This window comes from Nelumbo nucifera, chromosome 7 (assembly GCF_055504915.1).
Source record: "Nelumbo nucifera cultivar China Antique chromosome 7, China Antique-T2T, whole genome shotgun sequence".
Lineage (NCBI taxonomy): Eukaryota > Viridiplantae > Streptophyta > Magnoliopsida > Proteales > Nelumbonaceae > Nelumbo > Nelumbo nucifera.
In genome coordinates, this window is record NC_142655.1 from 23,583,071 (window position 1) to 23,602,537 (window position 19,467).

The 19,467-nt window shown below is 37.8% G+C and overlaps 1 protein-coding gene across 4 annotated transcripts in view; it reads right to left on the minus strand.

Annotated features, from left to right (window-relative positions):
* LOC109113871 (protein ZINC INDUCED FACILITATOR-LIKE 1-like) overlaps window positions 1-19,467 on the minus strand; it is a 90,650-nt gene that overhangs the window by 19,684 nt on the left and 51,499 nt on the right. For all 4 annotated transcript variants that reach the window (XM_019197069.2, XM_010253407.3, XM_010253409.3 and 1 more), the window contains exons 12-16: window positions 5,968-6,055; window positions 2,893-2,978; window positions 2,703-2,810; window positions 579-623; window positions 371-459 (exon numbers count right to left, since the gene is read on the minus strand). In XM_019197069.2, coding sequence (XP_019052614.1) covers window positions 371-459; window positions 579-623; window positions 2,703-2,810; window positions 2,893-2,978; window positions 5,968-6,055 — 416 coding nt within the window. The remainder of the gene's footprint in view (window positions 1-370; window positions 460-578; window positions 624-2,702; window positions 2,811-2,892; window positions 2,979-5,967; window positions 6,056-19,467) is intronic.

Genomic DNA, 19,467 nt, shown 5'->3' on the forward strand with positions numbered 1-19,467 from the left:
GATCAAGAAGCATCCCACTTTATTTATGCTGCCTCTAATTTCTTCCATATTTCATCTCATCCTCACTGGACCATAAATAAAAACCCAATTTCCCACCATGCTTTGAAATATATGGATAATGAGAATCTTCTCTATTACTCATCTCAGTAACCACCCTTGGATCCCCAATGATTAACAAGTAGTCTTCTTAGCAAAGTTGTATGTGATCATGTACTGCCTACTTTAATAGATAATACAAATATACAATTGCATGGTAACCTAAAAACAAATAACTCTTTAGAAAATTGCAAAGTTGGTGTTGGCCTCTGCAATCTGGCTAGCAATTGAGCATTAAACATGAATAGGAGATAATCTTAAGAAGATAACTTACAAAGCACCACCTCCAGCTGGACCAAATGCTTTAAAAAGAGACATTGCAGTCATGGAAATTCCATTTGCAGCACCTCTTTGATTTTGAGCCTGTTGTTCAAATATCAAAAATGGATCCAATAGCTACAAATTTACTGTGAAACAAAAATAGGAAGAGAAAGAGAGAAGGAAAGGAAATACATGTTGAAACAGATAAGGGAAGAAATTACCACAGCATTGTTTTGTAAGATGAATAATCCGGTGATAATGGAAACCTAATTAAAGTTTATATGGTCACTTGTAAGAGAAAAGATTAATTAAAATAAAAAAGAACGTGATGAAAACTAAGACCTCAAAAAAAGAAAAGGAATGCAAACAAAAAAATTCTCATAAAATAATGAGATACTAAATAACTAGAAAGTGTCCCATCTAGCCCACAATGCTCTCCACAAATACAATCCCAGCAAAATAAAGAAATTTAGACTGCCTGCCCTTCTTTTGATCAATAACTCCAAAATTTCATTAATTAGGACAATAAGTAACAAGTTAAGTACATAGAGGTACAAAACAAAGACAGAGATAAAACCTCTTATTCTCTCCCCAACCAATCCCAACTCCCTTACAATTGTGACCAAAATAGAGAATCTCTCCTCACCCCCTGTTTAGTTAAGGTATCAGCTACAGAATTGGCATCTCTCTTAACCCATCCAAATCTTAGTTCCATGTCTCCGGTTAGCACCTGATTCTTTTCTTTTCATCGTTGAAGAGCTACATTTTCATTTTCTCTTCTTGTAACCAGTTGATTACTAGTTTTGAGTCTCCCTCCGCAAATAATTTATTAATTCCCATCATCCTTGCCTTTATTATGTTGTTATTATCCCAACTCCCTTACCATTTTTAATGTAGCAAACCTCTTTGATTATCATGGAGATCTAGAACCTGCAACAAAGATTAACCAAGAAGCACAAAGGGCCAAGATGTTTGAATCGCCAATACTTGAAATGGAGCCTATTTTAGGTTCTTGGTCAAGTGGAGAGGAAAACAACAACTAAGAACTCTTGTATTAGTGAAGAAGTGTTTATGAAGCTAGATGAAAACATGTACAAGGCTGCTAAAACTGCTGCTTGCATGGAGATGCATGGAGCCAAGTTATTTTTAACTAAAGAAAAAAATTAAAAAGAAGAAAAAATGATGTAAATATGTTCTGATTTCTAAATTTGTTTTTGTAGTAGATTCCAGGTAGTCGTCTTGGGTAGGTTTGTAAATAATTTGAGGTAGGGGTATTTTCGCCATTTCATAATTTGGTTTCTAGTCAGGGGCAGTTTGGGTGCACCCTTGTTGGTTTTGGTCCCTTGGGTGTTTTTGTAACTAAAGTTATCTTTTAGGGGTGTTTGAAATTTTTGTTCTTAAAGGGTTGTTTAAGGAGGAAAATTCCAGGGGCTTATGAGTAAATATTTTAGTTGGCTTCTCTAGCAAGCCATTAAGTCTTGTAAAAGAGAAGGGGCTGTTTTTGTGGGGGCCTTTTTGGTTCTTTCTCTCTTATTCGAGCTGTAGCTCAACCCTAGTTCTTGGGTTTTTAAGTATTGGGAGCTTGGGTTTTGAGAAGTCAACCAATTGGGCACACCTTCCAATCCCTCTGTCGCTACGAGTCGACACAAGAGGCCAGCTTGACACCATTATTACTGTAGCAGAACAGTTCCAAGAGGAGTTATACTTCAAGTTCAGTTCTGAAATCGATAAAAATCCAGTTTGTTTTTTGTTGTTTTCAGATGGTATTCACTGCAAGTGCTGCATATATCTTGCTTATTTGCCCACATCATCTTTGCATGAGGTCTCCCTCGAAATAGAACAATCCCACCAATTTCTGCCCTTTCTTTGGTGAGTTGAAACGTCATCCATGTGAAGAATTCTCATACATCATCTACTAAACAATGCTAGCTACTTTTTTCCTCCAATCATCCCCTTCATGTTGCCTAAAAATCTCTTTAACATATGCTTCACCACCCAAGAAAAACAAACCAAGCAATTTTAACATTTGAACCTCGTGGGGAACAACTTGATCAAGAGGAAAATCAAGGCTTACCTAATGAACCTCATCAAGTTGAACCTCTTCCTTACTCCCACCAACTTAACTCTCTAAGCATAATTGTAGCATTTAGAATGTCAAGTCTAAATACGGTTAGAAGCCGATAGAAGAAAAGAGAAAGTGTTTAGGGAGTCAAAAAGTAAGTTGGTGGGGCCCTATTCTATTATTTAAATAGGGGTGGCACATAATAAAGGGTGCAATGGCATTTATACCCTGTGGCAAGTACAAGACAGAAATACTAATAAATACTAACAGATTCTATACTTACAGAGAGAACATTCTTCAACACAGATGCACAATTTATCAGTAACGAGAGTCTAAATCCAGAGAGCCTTGCTATAAAAGGGTAACTTGACAGCAATGGTATGGATAAAACCTTCAAAATGGGTAAAAAAGACGTCAGAAAATATCATATCTAAAAATTCTTAAAATTACAAAACATAACATAGAAAGCATACCGCTGCAATGCGAGAAACCTTGACAGGACCAAGAATCTTCTCAACACAAGGATACAGGGTAAGTTGAAAGAATAACAGACTAGCACCTAACAGCCATGTGTGTGTGGGTGGTCAGTACTCTATTAGAAAATTTTAAATGCATGTATACATAAAACAGTTGATATAACATATGCGGTAGATACAAAAACAAACTCTCTAGGAATATCAAAGATGAATTTATTATTAGCAAAAGAAAAAGAAAATGAAGATGCAATGGCACTCAATCATCTAAAAATCTAAAAAGAAAAAAGGAGATAAGGACGGGAAAAGTCCAAAAGAATGGTATAGAGCAACACAATGCAAACACATGACCACATATGCAAAATCACCATAGCAAAACTGTCCCTCTATACAAATCAAGAGATCAACTCTCCTCCATATATACTATAAGATTGATTCAAATGATTATGACACAACATATTACAAAACTTGTTAATATGATCACAACACTGAAGGGATAAAAGCTATCATAGGAATTAAAACTCTCGAGCATCACTAATATATCCCAGTTTATCAATGTCATTTAGAAACATGAGGATGCCAAATAATATCCAATGCTACTCACAATGGACCATTTATTAAAATCCCAAAGGCAAGTTAAATATGGAAAATCTTTTATGAAGTGGGCACATCCATAGTGGAATGAGAGAAACACTGTTGGTAATGACAGAAGTCTAAAAATAGGAGTTTTTTCCTTTTAAAGCATGTAACCAATTGTTAGGTTGTTCCCTCTTTATTAAAAAAATGAAATGTACCCAAATCAGTCCCCTTTTTTACTCTAGAGAAAGAATTGAGACCCAACTTCAACTTTTTCATTCACAGTTAGAACGAATTTGGAGGGCAGAACAAGTGAAACTTTCCTATAACTTACTTGATTAGTATGTAGATTGATGTCCCACTTAGCTTTATTACATGTCATTTTTTTCTTTTTTGATGAATGAATAGTTATTACATGTCAATAATTGGATATTTATTTCCTAGGATTCTTAATGTGCAATATAAAAGCTTAGGGAAAACCATTTATTTTTTCAAATTTCCATCTTAGTATATTAGGCACCACCTGATTATACATGGAATGCCTTCAGCCGTCCATGCACTGGACCAAAAGAAATTATTGTTTGGTCAACAAAAGTATTTGTTAAATTTCAATCTAAAAACAACAAAAAAATATAAATAAGAATTTAATGAAAATGATACAAACAAAGATATGTAATGGATAATTGGTTGCTTAGTTTGTTACTAAAATATTCTTAATTTTGTAGTTTAGATAGTGAAACAAGAATCCTTCAATATTTGATTTATTAAAAGTTGGAAAAACAAGAAAAATTAAAATTCATTTAACATGATCTATAAGTACATTAAATATAAATTAAAACCTAAATTAGTAATAGAATTTCATACGAATTTAGTCATCTTTAGTTTGTCTTGTACCATAGGTCCTAAGTCTAAATAGAGGAAGGCTGTGTTGGGATAACAGTTAGCATAAAAAATTTTTCTAAACATTTATGAAGGTGAATCCTAAATAATTCCCTCAACTAATTTTAAGGTGACACCAAGTAAAACTATAGAGAGATCTAGGGGTGTAAACGGATCGAATTTGAATCGGATCTGGCAATATCCGAATTCAAATCCGATTAGAAAATTTGATATCCGAATTCGATTCGATATCTGACGGATTTTGAAAATTAATATTTGAATTTGAATTCAATTAAATATTCAAATATTCGATTTGATTTGAATTCGACTAATTGATTATTTTAAGTAATTAATAAATATATAAAATATTTATATTATTTAATTATTATATATATAAATTATATAAAACATTTAAGTATTTTATATATTATATATAAGAATTAAATAATCGGTCAAATTCAGATATTTATTGAATCGAATCAGGTCATATCCGAATTCAAATTCGATTAGCTATTCGGTATGAATAGAATAACCGAATTCGACCAATTAGATATTCGAATTATCCGAATTCAATTTGATTATATCGAATATCGAATTCGAAATCAGATTTTCGAATACCGTTGGCACCCCTAGAGATCATATATGGTATTCATTAGAAGCAATTTGTTAAAATAATGTCCAGTTGTAGGTAAAAGCGGTAAGGTTCTTGCATTACTTTGGATTAGTGCAAGTAAGGAAGTTAGTTAAAGAAACAAAAATGTAATTACCAATATGGAACATAGGAACTTTGACAGGAAAGACTATGAAATTGGAAGACATAGTGAATAGGATAAGAGTCAATATGTCATGTCTATGAGAGACCGTGAAAGGGGGAATCTAAGTAAATTGATGGAAATAAAAAACAAACTATGGTAAATAGAAGTTTAATAATAGAAATTAATTAGGGACAGTAGAGGACAGTAAAAGGTGTCGTTGGTCTTGATTAGGTGGAAATGCACATATTAAAAATTCAGTGCAGACAAGCAATTGATCAGCCCATCACCTCAAAGTCAAGATTGTTCTCGATATATTTTCCTTTCTTCTCTTTGACCTTCAATATCAAAAAATTTAGGAATGGTTGGAACTCCTTATAAGATATAGCCATCTTACTCCTAACTATGGCACCAAAGTAAGTTTAAGAATTACCATCCAATTTATTTGGGAGATTGATAGCTCTCAAGGTTCAATGACATTACTACAGTAACTTCAAATGTTATAACAAGAATCAACCCCTATCACCCTCAACAAGGATACCTTTGGAAAGGCCCAATAATACAGCCAACACTCTTTTAGCCTGTGCCGACTGCTTTTTGGATTTTCACTTCTTCGGAAGAGCCTGCTTTGGATTGACAGCTTGTGCGATGAACTATGTCAACACAGCAACAGTGTGCTTTTGCTTATCAATGGTTTTCAGCATATCTTGATACCTTAAGGTCTGGGAATTAGATAGGATTCTGAAGTTATATGCACTTTAACCAGGGGGTATAAATGTGCAAGTTTTAGGAGCTAGCATAGAATAATGGAATTTTCTTTAAATATGATAACTGATATGAATAACTATTTAACTATATACCAACAAACCTGTTATAGAAAGAACTTCACCAACATTATCAGATGAATAGTTCAATCCCCCAAACTTTCTAGGACTGACAGCCCACAATGAAAAGATCTGCACAAGGAAGTTTGGCTTTCAAAATCAACCACTCTTAAAGATCAGTGTCACAGCAAAAGCATTCCTATAAGGTAAGTTAAGAGATACAGAAATCCATTTTCTGTCAACAAGCACAAAGAATAATGTAAGTTACGAAAACTACAACACCAATGTATTTTCTAATCTTCATGTTATTAAGTTTCATTTTCCTTTCACATGTTATAAAATCCTCAAAGTTAAAAGTTATCATGTACCATAAGATTTGTGTATAATACAAAAATACCAGTTTTATGATGATAATAACATAAACTGTGCATGATGCAAGTCAATCGAGATGTCTAAAATTTGTCTCTACACATCTGTTTAAGAAAATACATGGGTTATTAGGAAGCCCTTATACAATGAACCTAATTTCATATGACATGGGTGTCAATAGAAAGTTATTGAAGTAGAAAATTTCTAACATGCAACAATAGGCTTCAGTTACAGGTATTAGTAAAAGTAGACAAATAAAGGACAGAAAATAGAAGATGAAACAAAAATAATTTCTACAATAGCTGCGGGCTATACGAGACTTCCCTTTCAAATTAGGACACTATAACTCACTAGTTCTAGGAAGATGTAAATCAGTCCTCTAATATCAAGATTAAACTTAGTGATTAGCAGAATAAAACAGGTCTGAATAACTGTATAAGAGAGGAAGATGGCGAAGAGAAGAGGTAAGAGAAGAAGAAGTCTAATTATTCTCCCTTCTCCTCTAACCCTATTTTATTAATATCTAAATATTTGATGATGACAAGAATACCCTTAAGTGGGCGGCCAGCTTGGCAGTTACATAAAGAAAATAAAACAAGAATAAATAACAGGCCCATTAAGTGAGGCCCATCAACATAAGATAAAAGATAAAATAAAAGATATCACAAGAGAGGCTGTTAGGGCCCATTCGGCCCAGTCTCTTTACACTCCCCCTCAAGCTGAGCATAGATGTCAATCATGCCCAGCTTGCTTATATAGTGTGTCAATTTCCCCCTTGGAACTCCCTTGGTCAAGATATCAATCAGTTGCTCTTCTGATGTGATAAATGGTAAACAAACTTCTCCTGAAGACTCTTTCCCTTATGAAATGCCTATCAACCTCAATGTGCTTAGTTTTGTCATGTTGAACAAGATTATGTGCAATGTTGATAGCAGCTTGGTTGTCACAATAGAGCATCATAGGTTTCTCGTAGTCCACCCCCAATTCCTCTAGAAGGGATCATAGCCATAGTAATTCTGACACACCATGAGCCATTGCCCTGTATTCTGCTTCAGCTGAGGATCTAGCAACTACTGATTGTTTCTTACTCCTCCAAGACACAATATTCCCAGCAACCAGAGCACAATAACCAGAGGTGAACCTTTTGTCATCAATACATCCTGCCCAATCTACATCAGTAAAGGCTTCCAGCTTCATGTGACCATGCTTAACAAATAGAATACCTTTCCCTGGAGTACCTTTCAAGTAGCACAGAACCCTTTTTGCAGCAGCTAGATGAGTATCTCTGGGAAAATGCATAAACTGACTAATAATACTTACTGCATAGGAAATATCTAGCCGAGTCATGCAAAGGTATAACAACTTCCCAAGCAGTCTCTGAAACACTCCCTTATCAGACAAAGGTTCACCATCTGTGGCAGAAAGCTTATGATTAGGATCAATGGGAGTGGAGATGGGTTTAGCTCCAAGTTTACCAGTTTCAGCAAGAAGATCAAGCACATATTTGCGCTGAGATATGAATATACCATCCTTAGATCGAGCAACTTCAATGCCCAAGAAATACCAAAGATCTCCCAAATCTTTGATTTCAAATTCAGAGTTGAGAAATGCTTTTAGTTTACTAGCCTCTTCAATGCCATTACCCGTGACTCTGACACGACTGACTCTAAGGCAACTCCATGAGGTGGTCCCAAAGCTTGATCTAGTGTGTCCAGCAAAGTATATTCCGTTCGCCTCATGGCCACTCCCAATCATCCTCTAAGACTGCAAGTCCTAAAAAACACAATGAGTGGGAAAGAAGGTTATGCTGCAATTCATTGACTTTGTTAAGCTACTAACAGATAAGAGGTTTGTGTTAAACTTAGGGGCATGAAGAACAGAAGATAAGAACAGGGTGTTAGAGGTCTTTATATCACCTTTACCAGAGATGGGGGCAAGGGACCCATCGGCAAGGGATATTTTCTCTTTCCCAGAGAGGAGGTGATATGAGCAATAAAGGTTAGATAGGCTAGTCATATGGTCTGATGCACCGGAATCAATAATCCAAGGGATTTTATGATTACCTAAAACTGAAGCATGATTTGTAGAAGCACGAGTACCTGAGTGAGCAAAAGACGATGAAGATGATGTTTTGTTGGAAGGGTGAGTTGAAGAAACCGTAGCTTCCAAGTGATTTAGGAGACTCCCATACTTCTCAAAATCTAGCTTCATTGCAGCCAACTGCTCAATAGTTGATTTTTCTTCACTCTCCTTACTTCCCCCTTCAAGCACTGTAGCAGCATTAGCAGTCTTGGATTTTCCCACCTGACTGCCCTTCTTAGGGTTATTATTGTTCTTAAACCTATCAGGAAGAAGTTCAGGATGAAACTTCCAGCAGGTGTCCTTTGTATGCCGTGGTTTCTTGCAATATTCACACACATGCTATCTTTTCTCAGTAGGGCCCTTTGGTTTCATTCCCGCATGTGCAAAATGTTCTGTAGGTGGACTCTGCAACTGCAACTGCCGCCTACTCTCCTCACTACTTATCATAGCATATGCCTGTGAAAGAGTAACCTCATCCCTGGCCAAAATGTTGTCTGATAATATCAAACTCAGGGTTGAGTCCAGTGAGAAACTCAAACACTTTATTTCTCTCCACTAGCTTTCTATACATTTTAGCATCCTTTTTACTCTCCCATACCACTGTCTCCATAACATCAATTTCCTGCCATAGGGATTTTAGTATAGAGTAGTAGATTGCCACACTCTTCTCCCCCTGTCTCAGGTTCTTCACATCACTTTTCAATTTGTATGCTCTGGCTACATTCAGTTTCTGTGAATAGGTCTCAATTACACTGTCCCATATCTCCTTAGCCGAAGACATCCAGAGATAGTGCTGGCTTATATGGGGTTGCATAGAGTTGACTAACCATCCTATAACAGTATAGTTCTCTTGCATCCATCTTTCAAATTCAGGGTCTGTCTCTTCGGGTTTCACCTTGCTGCCTGTGAGATACCCGAGTTTTCCTCTACTACAGACATAGATTTTTATAGACTGTGCCCAAGCAAGATAGTTCGTCCCATCTAGATTAATTGTGGTAACACCAGTCAAAACGGAATTTATAAAGCAGGTCCAGAAACTGGCACCTACTTGAACTCACTTTCGTATGCCTCCATTAATCAAACGGAAATCAAAGAACAGAAAATTTTGACTATGTAAACTTACTTGAAGTCAAACCAGAACTTGAGTACTTGAAAAACTAGGGTTTTGCTCCGTCCAGTAGATGGGAGGAAGAGAGAAGATACTTTCGCACCTACCAGACTGACCCAAACTTTTCCAAACCTGAACCGCCCTCCTTTAGCAGTCACAAGACACCTTCCAAGCACAGAGTGCCACACCCAAGCTTCACCTTTCCTGGTAACCTCGAAAATCTCTAGTCGGCTAGGGTTTCGGGCAGCAGCAGAACAGCATCACTTCTTGGCAAAGTCTGGCCAGAACTAAACTCTCCAAACCCTTCTACCAACTAGGCAAGTGATTCTCTATACTATAGAGAACCTATCTCTCCATACACTCTCTTGATTTTAGAGTGTACAGGAACAAAGAAAAAGAAGGAAGTGGAACTGAACCCGCTCTGATACCAAAATGTAAATCAGTCCTCTAATATCAAGATTAAACTTAGTGATTAGCAGAATAAAACAGGTCAGAATAATTGTATAAGAGAGGAAGATGGCGAAGAGAAGAGGTAAGAGAAGAAGAAGTCTAATTATTCTCCCTACTCCTCTAACCCTATTTTATTAATATCTAAATATTTGATGATGACAAGAATACCCTTAAGTGGGCGGCCAGCTTGGCAGTTACACAAAGAAAATAAAACAAGAATGAATAACCGGCCCATTAAGTGAGGCCCATCAACATAAGATAAAAGATAAAATAAAAGATATCACAAGAGAGGTTGTTAGGGCCCATTCGGCCCAGTCTCTTTACATAGGAAATATAAGAAACCAAAAATTACCAACAAATAGTAAGTCATCTGTTACAATAAATAGCAATTACTATAAGAGCAGCCTAGTGTATGAGGCTCCCACCAATGCAAGGTCTGTGGAGGGACAGATGTATGCAGCCTTAACCCCGCAGATGCACAAAGTGGCTGTTTCCAAGATTTGAACCTTGGTCACCCAGGTCTCAATGGAGGAACCCAACCTTTGCGCCAAGGTCAACTCTCATAAATAGCAATTACTATAATCACTATAAATAGTAATTATGAGGATTACTACCAATAGTAAGTCACTGTTGACTTTGACTTTGAGCAAGCCTTACAGAACCAAAATATCAGTCTTCTTGAAGCCTTTAGCTGGGCATTTCCACATACCAGTAAGCTGAAAACCTAAAATATTTGAGCACTATAAGTGTATTAAATGCCACCAAATTTCAGCCAAATCGACCAAGATTTGACTAGTCAAATATTCACTTCTTTTCTTGTTGACAAATGCATTCTGTAGATCTACTATCTGACCCCTTCCCTTCAATCTCTCTCTTTGGGGTTTGCTAAGAACATTCTTATAACCACTTGCATCAATTATAGTCCCCAAAAGAAAGGAAAATTAAAAAAGAAAAACTAACCTAAGGGTTTATAGGTCCATGCTTTTATTTAATTAGTCGAAACAACTGATTATACAAGGATGTACAAGGATGGACAAAAACAAAGATTTCTTTAAATTTATAGTACCCTCTAAACACAAAATATGGTTCCATCTATATACAGAATATCTTATCTTGAATGAACTGAAATCTTCAAGAACAAGAGCCTGATCAATAAGGAAACTACTTGCATCCATACAAATCTTAACAAAGAAGGGGAAAAACCTTGCTTATTAAGATCCTAAAGCTTCATTCTTCCCAATGGTCCAGTAAACTGAACAAGGAATCATAGCCCAAATAGCAACAGCCCTCTCACCAGATGGAATAAAGGTCAAGGCTGAATAAATACATGCATTGCAACTAAAAAAAATCCCTCAAATATTGAACAAAGGGAAAAAAAATCTCCCACAACATGGCAGCCTTCTCCCAGATTAAATAGAAGGCCAATACTTAATCTATGTATTATTCATCCATTCTGTTACAGATGGGAAGTCCAACAGTCTGTTCGACTTGGAGGTTTCAGAGGTTGAAGATGAGGGTAGTTTGCGGAAATTTGGGTATTTGTAGAGAAGATGGGCCGAATGGCCCATAGGCTGTTTATCCTTTCTTACTGTTTATGTTCCTTTCTGTAATGGGTCTTATTCTGGGCCCATCCTTTTTATGTTACGTTCTTTGTAATTTCTTGCCCAACTAAGGGTCTCCTTGTAATTATTCAAATTTAACTTAATAAAATAGTGTTAGGGTGTTAGAGAGAGAGAGTAAGGTTCGAAACTCTCATACTCTAAACCCTTATTGCCACCATCTCCTTCTTCACCTTCTACTCCATAGAAGAAGTATTTCCCGAGAGCGGTGAACTGGGTCTCGATTTATGTGGTGGTAGCTGGGTTTCAAAGAGTCAAGGGGGTACCCAACCTAAGGATGTTTCAAATTCTAATCTTGGTTTGTTGTCCTTGGAAAGCTTTGGGGATAAGTTGCAAAAGGGGCTGAAAGGACATGTGGAGGGTCAAAAAGGTTAAAGATGTGGGACCGGGGAGAGAGATGGAGAAAACCATGAATAAAAGAGTGGAAGAGCCATCCTGGGCCACAGGCATGGATGGCGACCCGGGTGGGGACCAACACTTGAGATCTAACTTTAAAAAGAGGGGGGGAGACCAGAACAGGCTGTCCAAGTTACCGGTTGTTAAGAGACGAGGAGGCTCTTTTAAAAGAAAGTGTGTTTTGACAAATAAAAAAAAAAGTTAAGAATAGGCTTAGAGAGGTGACCAAGAAAGTAAAGACCAAATTAAAGAGGACGAAGGGGAGAAGTTCGTTGGTTTCAATAACGGTCGTATCAATGGTGAGACTAGTCTGTCTATGGAGACGCATCATTTGTGTTACTATGGATCTACAGTGGTGTACGGTGATCAAGTCTGTTAAGACGATGTATTTGGGTAATCTAAAGAAAGTGATTTTCTTTGGTGGAGTCGTGTTTGATAATTTCAAAGAAGAAAGTGGAAGTTTGAGGGGAGGTATGGGGGATCAGTGTTTTAAAAGCGCAAGGCACAAAATTACAAAAACAAAAGCTAAAAAATAAAAAAAAAGTCAGAAAAATAAAAAAAAAAATGCCAAAAAATTTTACAAAAATGCAAAAAAAATAAAAAAATATTAAGCATAATGTTAATAAAAAATATAAACTTAAACTTTAAAATAAATGTTTTACAAAGCCTATTATCTAAAATTAAAATACATAAGCATAACGTGTAAAGTGTATTCAAATGAAAATTTAAAAATAAAAGCAAACATATAAAGCATTTTCAAGCATGTAAAACCCACAATCTCTTAAGCTAGGTAAGCTAGGTATCGATTTGGGTCACAAGAGGAAGTTTGAGGAAAGAAGTGAAGTGAAGGAAGTTGGTTTAGCTCCAAAGAAGACTCGGGCTTCTAGTAAGACACATATTGTCCATGTTACAAAAGTTTTCTCTAGATTAAAGCTCAGCTTGGTCAGGGCAGGCCCTGCAAAAAAAATTTAAGAAAGTTTGCAACAGATGTGAAGACGAAATCGTTGGAGTTAGTTTATTCTAGTGGGCAAGTTCCAATTTGTCCTCCGACTTCAGATTCATAGATGGCTAATGCTCAACAGAAAATCAAGAATATTGGGGAAGGGATGGGGGATAACAAGTACAAGTTCAGAAGAAAAAAATGGAAAAGGAGGATTTGATAATGAAAAAATTGTTGACAAAATTATTGAAATTGGAAAAAATACTTGATTTATTCTTTTTGGGAGGAAAGGCATTTGCTAGAAGAGCCATTGAAGAGTTCGGGAGAAGGAGGGAGGAGAGCTCAAAGAAAGCTTTTGTGGGGGAAGGAGAGGCTCAAAATGAAGCAGACAAGAAGAATGTTGATGTGCTTGAGGAGGAGATTTAGTGGAGGCTAGTGCATCTCTCCTTTTTTGTGTTTTGTTTGTTTTGTATGGTGCTGGCGTGGTAGGGTCTGGGTGGAAGGGGATGTAGAGTGGTGGGTTTTGAAGGAAGTTTTTGTAGTTTGTTTTTACTTTGTCAGTTCTGTTGGTGTCGTGATCGCCTCTTCTTTGTGGGTGACTGCCTGCCATCTTCCTATTGTAAGCTTTTTTCTTCTTTAATTATAAAAAAATGCAGTGTTCATCCCTTTAAGAATTGTAGAAGTCAAGGAGATTGATTACTATGAGAATACTAAATGAGACATGTACTTGAATAGAGAAAAATATGTTAAGCTAATCTAAAGAAATAGAGCTTTTGAGTTCCTTATTGCTCTGAACATAGAGACTTCCAGTTTGTAAACTTGAATTTTTCTAATCAAATCTAGTTTTGTGTCAATGAGAAGAGAAAGAGATCAAGAGAAGAGAAGAAAAAAATTTGGAGGGCCAAAAGTACTGGGCAGCCACCCCTCTCTTCTTTTTATACTATCATTGTAAATACAAAAAAAAAAAAAAGTGTTACACAGTCATCTAGTAAAATAAGAACAACATAATCCTAGAGATAAACCAAACCATCTCAACCCCCCCTCCCCCCCTCAAGTTGGGCATGGATGCCAACTGAGAGCCAAAAAAAATCACTATTGGCAACGCCAACGTTGTTATTTATATGTCAGGGCGACCAAGACAAAATTAAAAAAAAGGAAAAGACAAAAATGCCCTTTTGCGGCATATAGTATAGATTTCACTCCCCCTCAAGTTGGGGCATAGATGTCAATCATCCCCAACTTGTCACAAAGATCACAATGTCGTAGTGAGCATAATCCTTTAGTAAGAACATCTGCAAGTTGTTCATCAGACCTAATGTAGGGAGTGCACGCTTGCCTCTTCTCAATTTTCTCTTTGATGAAATGTTTGTCCACCTCAATATGCTTGGTTCTATCATGGAGAACTAGGTTGCTGAGATGTTGATGAAATGTTTGTCCACCACACTCTGTTTTTTGCTTCTCTAAGTCACAAGGTTTCCACCAACAAAGGTACAATATTTGCCGGTGGATTTTCTGTCATCCACTGTGCCGGCCCAATCTACATCTGTGTACACTTCTACTCTCATGTGCCCATTTTTCTTAAAGAGTAAACCTGTCCTTGGAAATTTCTTTAAGTACCTAAGAACTCTGTATGCTGCCTCTAGGTGTGCCTCCTTGGGTGCGTGCATGAACTGACTAAGGACACCCACAACATATGCTATGTTAGGCCTGGTCATGGATAGGTAGAGAAGCTTGCCTACAAGTCTTTGGTACTGCCTTGGATCTTTCAAGAATTCACCACTAAAATCCCCAATTTTGTGATTTACATCTATAGGTGTGTCAGTTGGTTTAGCTCCTAGCTTCCCAGTATCCTTTAGGAGATCTAGGGTGTACTTCCTTTGGGAAAGGAAGATGCCTTGCTGAGAGCGAGCAACCTCAAATACCAAGGAAGTAGCACAAGTCCCCAGGTCCTTTACCTCAAATTGTGTAGCAAGGAATTTTTTTAATCTTTGAATCTCTGAGACCCAGTCTCCAATGATGACAATATCATCTACATAGACAATCAAAGCTGTTGTTTTTCCTTGTTCCCTCTTTACAAAAAGTGTGTGATCAGATTGGCACTGCTTAAAACCCATCTGTTGAATTGCTTGGTGAAACTTGCTAAACCAAGCTCTCGAAGATTGCTTTAGACCATACAAAGATCTCTTCAATTTGCAGACTTTATGTTCACTTCCCTTAGCACAGAAACCAGGGGGTTGAGTCATACACACTTCCTCTTCCAAATCACCACTCGGGAAGGCATTCTTTATGTCAACTTGGTGAAGCTCTTAATCAAGATTTGCAACTAAAGACAGGAGAACCCGGATAGAGTTCATTTTTGCAACCGGAGCAAAAGTCTCGACATAATCAACTCCATGCACCTGTGTGAAGCCTTTTGCAACTAGTCGAGCCTTGTACCTTTCAACAAACCCATCTGCCTTATGTTTTATAGAGAAGACCCATTTGCACCCTACAGGTTCCTTTCCCTTAGGAAGATCTACCACTTCCCACATGCCATTCTTGTGGAGAGCATTGATCTCTTCTTTCATTGCATCTATCCACTCAGGAACAAGTAAGGCTTCCGCAACACTCTTGGGAAGGGAAACACTATCAATGGAAGATAGAAAAGCACGAAAGGAAGATGAGACATTCTCATAGGACAAAAAAAGAGATATAGGGTGGTGTGTTGTGCATGATCTGACACCCTTCCTTTTTGCAATAGGGAGGTTCAGATCACAACTTTAAGAGTCAATATCAATAGGTTCAGGAACATCAACTAGAACAATAGTACCTAGGTGGGGTGAAGGATCCAGCTCCTGAGATTCTGATGGCATTGGTGGCATGGTTTCCGATGGATCTGCAGCAATTGAACTCTGCTGGCCATGATTTTTGTAGCCAATCTCTGAAAGACACAAAATGGAGGAGGATCAGGAATAGAGAGCAACAAAACTTGAGTCTGGCTCTGTTTCTCCTCAACTCTACTCTCCCCCTGAGGAGAAACAGGAAAGTAGGAAACATGTTCAAAGAAAAAGACATCCATAAAGACACAGTATTTTTTAGACACAGGGTCAAAACAACGATATCCTTTCTGAGCAAGGGGATAACCAAGAAAAATGCAAACAATAGCTTTGGGATCAAGCTTACCATGAGGAGAGAGATCATGAGCAAAACACTTACATCCAAAGACCCACATAGGAATAGGAAACAGAGGAGCTTTAGGGAAAAGGAGCTGATGAGGGGACCTATATTGCAATACCCGAGATGGTGTTCTATTGATGACATAGGCAGCAATTAGAACAACATCCACCCAAAATCTTTTAGGGACATTCATCTATAACATTAATCCTCGAGGAACTTCAAGGAGAGGTCGATTTTTCCTTTCTGCAACCCCATTTTGTTGTGGGGTTCTGGCACATGAGCTCCTGTGTTGAGAGCCACAAGAGACAAAGAAATCTATGAGGTCTCCATGGAAATATTCCTTGGTATTATCTGATTGGAAGATTCGGATCTCAGATTGAAATTGGGTGTAAACCATACGCTAAAAGTCTTTCACAATTTTAGGAACTTCCTCCTGTGAATGCATAGGATAAATCCAAGTGTAGCGAGAGAAGTTATCAACAAAGGAAATAAAATACTTGTAACCATTCTCAGTTTGAACATTAATAGGTCCCCACACATCTGAATACACAATGTGAAAAGGAAATTCTGATCTTTTATTACGTAAAGGGAATGAGGTTCTACAATGTTTACTCAATTGACACACTTGACACTGAAAATCACTAACAGACAAAGACTTAAACAACTCTAGAAACAAAAACTTCTAAGACTTAAAAGACACATGGCCCAAACGGTGGTGCCACAAAATAATCTGACTCTTATTTGACGGACTCAAAGACTCTGAAATTGTAAGACCGACTTTGTTCTCTAGCACGTAGAGACCATCCACCATGTTCCCTCTACCAATCGACCTCTTGGTAGCCAAATCATGAAAAACACAAGAATGTGGAAGAAAGGTTACTAATCAATTCAAAGCATGAGTAATACTACTAATGGATAATAAATTAATAGGTAATTTTGGAACATGTAAGATATTAGATAAGGAGAGGCCAAAAGGCAAAAAATAGATCCTTGACCAGCAATGGAGGAGAAGGATCCATCTGCTAGCCTCACTTTATCTCTGCTAGAGAGAAGAGAATATATTTGAAACAAGGTTGACTTACCAGTCATGTGGTTGGATGCACCGGAATCAATAATCCATGGGGATTCTGGGTTATCAGTAGACACATGGAAAGCTGAGGCAGAATTACCCGAGGAGGAGGCAAAAGAAGTAGAAGGTGTGGGTCCAAAATCAGCATTGCGGAGAGCCCTACCATATTGCTCTAAGTGGTCATGGAAGAAATTGATAATATCTTCCTTTGGGTCAAAACAAGGGGGGCAGCCCTAAGAAATACTCTAATGTTCATGAGATGCTAAGTGAGCCGAAGTGAACTTCTTCTGGTATGGCTTCTTGCTTGGATCTTGTGCTGATTTCTTACCCAATTCTTGTGTCCATTTCGGTTTCCCATTCAATTCCCAGCAGGTTTCATGGGGGTGCCTAGGTTTTTGACAATGAGCACACCACATTTTGTCTTTATCATCTGTCTTTTTCTTATTTTCCCCTTTTCTCGATGCCCCAGTGTTAGCCCTTACAGCAAGAACAATCGTCTCCCCCTCAGGAGGGCAGACTTCCTACTCTCTTCAGACTGAACAAGTGCATATACCTCTTGGACAGACGGAAGATCCTTGCTGCCCAAAATCTGAATACGAATAGGTTTATACACGGGATTCAAACCTAGAAGGAAAGCAAACACCCTTTGTTGTGAAACTAACTTTTTATATGCTTTAGCATCCTTTTCACTTTCCCACTCAATGTTCTGGTAATAGTCGAGATCTTTCCAAACTGAAGTGAGGGCAGAATAATATGTCGATAGGTTCCTTTCTCCCTGCTTACATGTCGAAGATTCCGCTTGTAGCTGGTAAATTCTAGCATAATGCCTCTGCTCTGAGTAAGTTGCTTGTGCTTGGTCCCATATATGTTTTGTTGTCTCGGCCCACATAAAATTCTGTTTGACAGATGGTAACATGGATGTCAAAAGTCAGGACATAATCATGCAATTTTCTGGTCCCACTTATCGTACTCTGCAGTACCAGCCCTAGGTTCCTTTATTTTCCCATTAATATATCCTGCCTTACCCCTGGCTGTGATATACAGCCGCATCTCCTTAGACCAAGCCAGGTAATTCCTACCATCCAACGAGGTGATAGTCATTGGGAAATTCATGGAGTCATAACCACTACTCATTCCACTGTGATTCATGGTGGTTCCCGAAGTTGCAGACTCTTCAGCGTTCATGATTTCAGTCTATACACACACACAAGAGAAGACACAGCCCTCACTCTGAGTAAATAACAATAAAAAAACCAGCTTCTGCTGCGATGCTGGTCACCTGAACACTCTCACAGGTGTAACAGATCCCCCAAGGCTAATATTAGCCACAAACATCAGTAAGCAACTGCTGTACCAGCATCCGAACCAGGTCACTCATGACCTACAGATTTCTTCACGAGAAAAAAAGGGTTTTCTGGATCATCCGACCCCCAAAGGGATTAAACCCACCTTATATCATTCGGTCAAGGCAAAAGAACCTTAACTTGTTCTTGGTATCAGCACCAAGAACCAAAACAAAAGTTTACAAAGTGTCCCTGATCAGTCCGAGAGAATTCTGGGTTTTCCAGTAACACAGTAGGGAACAACAAAGAAAAAAAAGAACAGCCGACCTCTTAGGAAGATTCAGCCAATCGTCAACAACTCCTGGAATCACTTCAGTCGAGTTTTAGCCCAGAACAGACGAAGGAGATGCACCCAAACAGTTCTCAGGTCCAGAACACCAGTATGCTTCCTTTGTTCTCAGTCCAGAAATCACAGAACAATCAGCCGATGCAGTTGAGGAGATTTTACAGAGCACTGACCTGCTCTGATATCATGTTTTCAGCAAGAAGAAGAAGAAGAAGAAGAAGAAGAAGAAGGAGAAAGACGTGAGAGCCAAAAAAACAATCACTACTGGCAGCGCCAGCATTGTTATTTATATGTTAGGGCGACCAAGACGGAAAAAAAAGGAAAAGACAAAAATGCCCTTCTGTGGCATATAGAATAGATTTCATCACCAACCATACACAACTTGCCCAAGTCAGTTTCTAGTTTTTACATCAGAACCACTTTTGTGAACACATCAGCCAACTACATCTTAGAAGTAACAAAGAAAAGAAAAACTTATCCTAAAGATATTCTCTCATGAAGTGTCTATCCGCCTCAATATGTTTAGTTCTATCATGATGTATGAGATTGTGAGAATTAGAGCAATCTAATTATCACAATATAGCATCAATGGTTTCTCCGAAGTAACATCAAGCCTTCCCAAGAGAGACCATAGCCACAAAATCTCAAAAACACCTTGAGCCATGACTCTAAACTCTGCTGCTGCACTAGAACAAGCTACACGTCTACAATCATCTACTTCATCCT